This window comes from Dendrobium catenatum, unplaced genomic scaffold, assembly GCF_001605985.2.
Source record: "Dendrobium catenatum unplaced genomic scaffold, ASM160598v2 fragScaff_scaffold_514, whole genome shotgun sequence".
Taxonomy (NCBI): Eukaryota; Viridiplantae; Streptophyta; class Magnoliopsida; order Asparagales; family Orchidaceae; genus Dendrobium; species Dendrobium catenatum.
The window spans coordinates 25,845-31,014 of NW_021318976.1; the positions used below are offsets into that span (position 1 = coordinate 25,845).

General features: G+C 32.1%; 1 protein-coding gene across 1 annotated transcript; it reads left to right on the forward strand.

Annotated features, from left to right (window-relative positions):
* The first annotated feature begins 2,419 nt into the window (after positions 1-2,419).
* LOC110110399 (putative transcription factor bHLH086) lies at positions 2,420-4,732 on the forward strand. The gene is made up of 5 exons (XM_020841854.2): positions 2,420-2,941; positions 3,478-3,582; positions 3,679-3,744; positions 4,362-4,427; positions 4,511-4,732. The coding sequence occupies exons 1-5, from the start codon at positions 2,420-2,422 to the stop codon at positions 4,634-4,636; spliced, it is 885 nt and encodes a 294-aa protein (XP_020697513.2). The 3' UTR covers positions 4,637-4,732.
* The last annotated feature ends 438 nt before the right edge of the window (positions 4,733-5,170 follow it).

Below are 5,170 nucleotides of genomic sequence, written 5' to 3' on the forward strand. Positions count from 1 at the left end.
TTAAAGTTTGTAATTTTTTTTATTTAGTAATTATAATGCAATATAAGAATTTGAAGTTAAATTATTTCTTATATATATTTTTATTTTTTTGCCGCCCCTTCTAAAAACTAAGACTGATTCGGCCCTCCTCTTTTTAAACTTGGATCGTAAGGACTTGCAAAAAGTCCTGCCATTGACATACCGACCATTTTAAAACATTTCGTAATTAACTTATATGGCAGAGATCATCCTGCAGTCGCTATCCTTTTTCTCAGCTTTTAATATAGTTAAACAAATGCTTACTTTATTCTTCTAATCATTTGTTTAGTCATTAATGTAATCCAAATGACCACTAAACTTACAGTGTACTATGTTTACTGGTTTTTAATTATCACACGTAGTTAATTAAGAGGCAGCTTAATGATTGCTTAAAGTAGTTAGTTATGTATTTATGCTGTTTAATTGCAGAGCTGGTTATCTAATAAGCTTAACCAGTTGTTCCTTTTATTGGCAAGGGAAAAACACATTGAAGAATTAAAAAAATCAAAGTCTGTGTGCTGCAGTTAAAAAAAAAGAAGAAGACCATTTGCTATTTAAGAATTTGAAATCTCATCATTCTTTGAAATAATAAAAACAGTACAGCCTGTGATGCTATTTATTAATTTTTTTTATTGTTGTTAAGACTTTGTGATTAATTTCTCTCTAATTTTTATGGTTGGAAGCTATGCTATTTATGATTATTAGTTATACCATTATGCAAATTAAAATTTTGTTATTATTATTGATCATATTTAATTTATATGTCAATTATAAATGTAAAGGAAGTGAATTCTTAGATTTAATAATATAAATATTTATTCGCATACCGCGTTCTACAAATGTTGCTGTTCTTATGTCCACATAAAAAAACAAATTATTTCTATCTTCATGTCCGTGCATCATAATTGTCAGCCTAAATAATTTTACAGGCTTAGGGAAGTTCATAAATGATTTGGATGCTTAAATTTATTGCCTGAGATTATGATTCTTATAGCTGTCGGTTTCTTCACATAGCATGTCATTAGTTAATTGTGCCATGTTGATGTCATCATTGTATAAATTAATTATTGACTGATCTGCAATAGTGACTCACTTGTCAAAAATTATATCCTAACCATAAATTTAACCAAAACATAAATGACAACTCTTTCTCAGCCGTTGATCTTCTCAACACTTCAATATTGTTCTAATAAATATTTGAAGTTGTATCCAGTACATTGTAACCTACTCATAAATTCATGTCTTCTAATTAATCTCTTTTTCTCTCTTCCACACAACCAATGCTTTGAAGACTTCACATCCACATCAATATAAATCAATTCTATGGCCTCGTTTGATTGCTTGCAAATATGAAATATGATTTAGAATATATATATATATATATATAGTCAGTCGTTCTAAACTAATTTTGTCTGTCAAAAATTAAATAAACATTTTTAAGAAGCTTGGAAAAAAATTGATAAATTTAAACAATTCAGTTAATAATTATCATTTTTTTTTGTGAAATATAATTTATAATTTAAAGCAAACAAATGTATTCAGCATATGGATCTGACTCTAGCACTTAAGTGGAAGAGAAACATTTTAATGAGCTGTCTCCTTCCATCGAAGTGATAAGCTAATATAACAAAACATTGAAAGCGTCAAAGTATCTAAACAAAATTTTATTCTTATAGAAAAGATTAGGGGAATAACCAAGCAAAATATTCAAATGAGAATAAAGGCCACGTGATCAAGGGTGGGGAGGGAGAAAGGAAGAAGGAGAAAACAGAGATGGGCAAGGAGTTACGAAATTTGGAATCTTAGATGTGGTTATGCGATAGATGCGGCGACTCTTTTGCCTGCTTGCTTTCTTCTCTTTCTACCCTTCTAAATTCTCTATCTTCTATATTTCTTGTCTCATGCCAGCTAACACTCCAACAAATAAAATAAGCCAGTGCCGACAAAAAGCAGCCTATTCATGTATTTATACGTATGAACTGATTGCTTTCCAAAAATATTGAACGGCCTTGATCAAGACATATATCTTCATTAGATATCTTGGATAATTTGGTGATCCTCTCCTCACAATCTCACATCAACATTGAATTTAGGATTTTCGGTATCATACATGATAGAGAAAGCTTATATAAGTTTTTATAGAAGCCCGGCCCATTTAGTACCCCTCCTAATTTTATTCTACTAATTTTTTTTTCAAGAAATATTAATATTCAAATTTAGCTATTTTCGCAGCCTATAAATCTCCTCAACGCTCTGTGAAATGCTGAGTATTACAACAACTCCCGGTTTTCAAGGCAATCTCTTTTAAGTTCTGCTTTATATATTGCAAACCTTCATACACAAGGGAAGAAGTTTCTTCTCTTTTTCTTCTCTTTTTGCTTAATCCTTCTCATCTTCTCTTATGGCACTTGCCAATATGCATGGGCTTGATCTTTCATATCTTGAGCATTTAGCCTTCAAAAGCAAACACGACTTTATGCTTGAGGAAGAAGGGTGCACCAAAAACTATCCTTCAGTACTCCCAGCCCTCTCTGATCAAAGCAACATGCGTGACAATAGCTCTCTTATGTTTCTGGAAACAATCTCTTCATCTCAAGAAGCTCAAACTGTTTTCAACATCAAGGTTGGTGCCGACCACTGGATGCAATCCAACTCTTCAGTTCTTAGTTTTGAACAAAAGTTTGGTTTTGGAGAGAATTGTATTAATTGGGTTGAACCTATGGACTATGACTATCAAATGAACCACCACCATACCTTGAAGAGTGCAAGTGATTCTTGTGAATTAGAAACACCTGATTATGCTTTAATGGATAGTCAACTTGGCCAAAACCGGTTCAAGATTTTTTATTCGACCACAAATTCTGGTGATGATCTTGAAGATATCAGTTGGCAGCAGCAAAGCCTGCAAAAGCGCCAATTCTTGGTCAGTTTATTAGTTAAGAAATACACAGTTGCGTTTAATTTGTATGACTTATTTTACAATGCACTCGTTTTTTCAGCAGATGAATTGCTCCTACGCGAAAATCTGATCGAATTATAATGAATCATGCATCAAGTGTTTGAACTTTTTATAAAGCTCAAAAGCCGTTGTAGTTTTTTTTCTTTTATTTTTTTTATGAAAAATATTAATCAATATCATACATTTTATTTAAGATAAGAAGAAAATAAAACCAATTATATCATAGAACTCATATTGAGAGCTATGTAATTCTTTCATACGACATTAGCCTCATCTCATCAAACTCGAGACATCTCTATAAACCTCTAGAATAAAAATCAATTCCTAGTGCTTATTATTTGGTTGGATGTATGTATTTGCTCTAGAAACCATTACAAAATCATGTGAAGTATAAAAAACTTATTTCCACAGAAGTTAAAATGAAAAATCATTTTCTGAAATTTATTTTATATCTACAATACAATCAAATGATCTCATACGGTATGCTCATTTTTGAAAAGGGTGGTGACATGCAAGCTTCAAAAAAGCATTGTGGCAATAACAAGAAGCAAACCAAGGCAAAGATAACTACTACATCAAAGGACCCACAAAGTATTGCAGCAAAGGTTTGTGCTCTAACTTCTCTCCCTGATGTTGATTGTTTTCATTAATGAATGATTGGTTTGCATGTCATATTACTAAATTGCGACTTTATGTTATAGATTCGAAGAGAGAGGATAAGTGAACGGCTTAAAATCTTACAAGACCTTGTTCCAAATGGCACGAAGGTGAGATTCGCTTTGCACACTTTGATGTATGTTTTGTTGTTGTCTCCCATCCTATTCTCTCCACAGTGCATGCATACATGCATCTTAGCTTACGTTATATTTATGGGTTTCCCTTCTTGTAGTTAGGGTTCTGATGTAAATATATCTTTCAAATTGTCATATTTTGGCTTCTATTTCTGATTAGCTCAAATTCATTTGATCTAATAGAGAGATATAAAGCGAAATAGTTTTATACAAGAAAAATTAATATATTATCGACACAAGCTATGTTACGTACTGTATAAGAGTATAGTATATATATGAGGTGATAATGAGCCTAAATCATATATTTTCTTAAGAAAGTAATGTTAAATATTTATCTACTTATGTCTGTATATCAACCGTTTCTCTATCTCTCTCTCTCTTGCTCCCGTCACATATGGGGCCATGCATTTATAGAAACGAGCATATGCAATTACATATAATGTAAAGCCATCTCAAAGTTTTCTAGACTTGGCCTAATGTAGGGATCTTCCTAATATATTAACGTGGATCTGAGCTCTATGTAAACCAATAACCAATCAAAATATGATGCAAATTTTATCAAATTTATAGCTTTATTTTTAATCTGATTTCAGGTAGACTTGGTTACCATGCTAGAGAAAGCCATAAGCTATGTCAAGTTTCTTCAATTGCAAGTTAAGGTAATACATCAAATTAAATTGTTATTTTTTTTCTGCTGCATAGCATTGTGATGGTAAAAATTTTTAATGGATTCTCCTTGCAGGTTTTGGCAACTGATGAGTTCTGGCCAGCTCAGGGAGGAAAGGCACCTGAAGTTTCTCATGTGAAGGAGGCCATTGATGCGATCTTATCTTCTCACCGAGAAAGGAACTCCAACTTTAACTTCTGACCATTTCGAGGCTTGGTTATTTAATAAGTAACTACTACATTGAAATCTCGGGACCCCATACACAAGAGATCGCAGGAGAAGCAAAGGGCAGAAAAGTAAGAGAGAGAAAAAAAAAGAAGGGTTTTTGTAATTTTGTTTCTATTCTTGCTGGCATAAAGTGCAAGCTTATGATAATAATATAACCTTTTATTTTGTGCGTTGATTCAAGCTTCCTAGCCATAGCGTCTAATCACAAGTTAAAAAAAAAAATTCATTTTTTTAAGCTTCGTATTGTTGAAATTTAGCATAGAATCATTTCTTTCCTCCTGTTCTAATTAAATTCGTTCCTTTCAATTCCCAAAAAAATTATTATTTAGCGAATATGTATTTTGGGTTATTAAAGAACTTAGTCAAGTCAAGCACAGTACAAAGCATAAAAAAATCAGAACCGAAATCCAACTTATCTTATCAAAACGATTGGGCCAATTGTCGTATTTCTTTTTGGGCTTGCACCCATAATTGGGAAGGGAGATGGCTTTACATTATATTTGACTA

Coding starts and splice junctions, on each gene's coding strand:
- LOC110110399 (XM_020841854.2), top strand. CDS start 2,420: ATGGCACTTGCCAATATGCATGGGCTTGATCTTTCATATCTTGAGCAT. Junction 2,942..3,477: donor TGCAAAAGCGCCAATTCTTG/GTCAGTTTATTA, acceptor ATTTTTGAAAAG/GGTGGTGACATGCAAGCTTC. Junction 3,583..3,678: donor CACAAAGTATTGCAGCAAAG/GTTTGTGCTCTA, acceptor TTTATGTTATAG/ATTCGAAGAGAGAGGATAAG.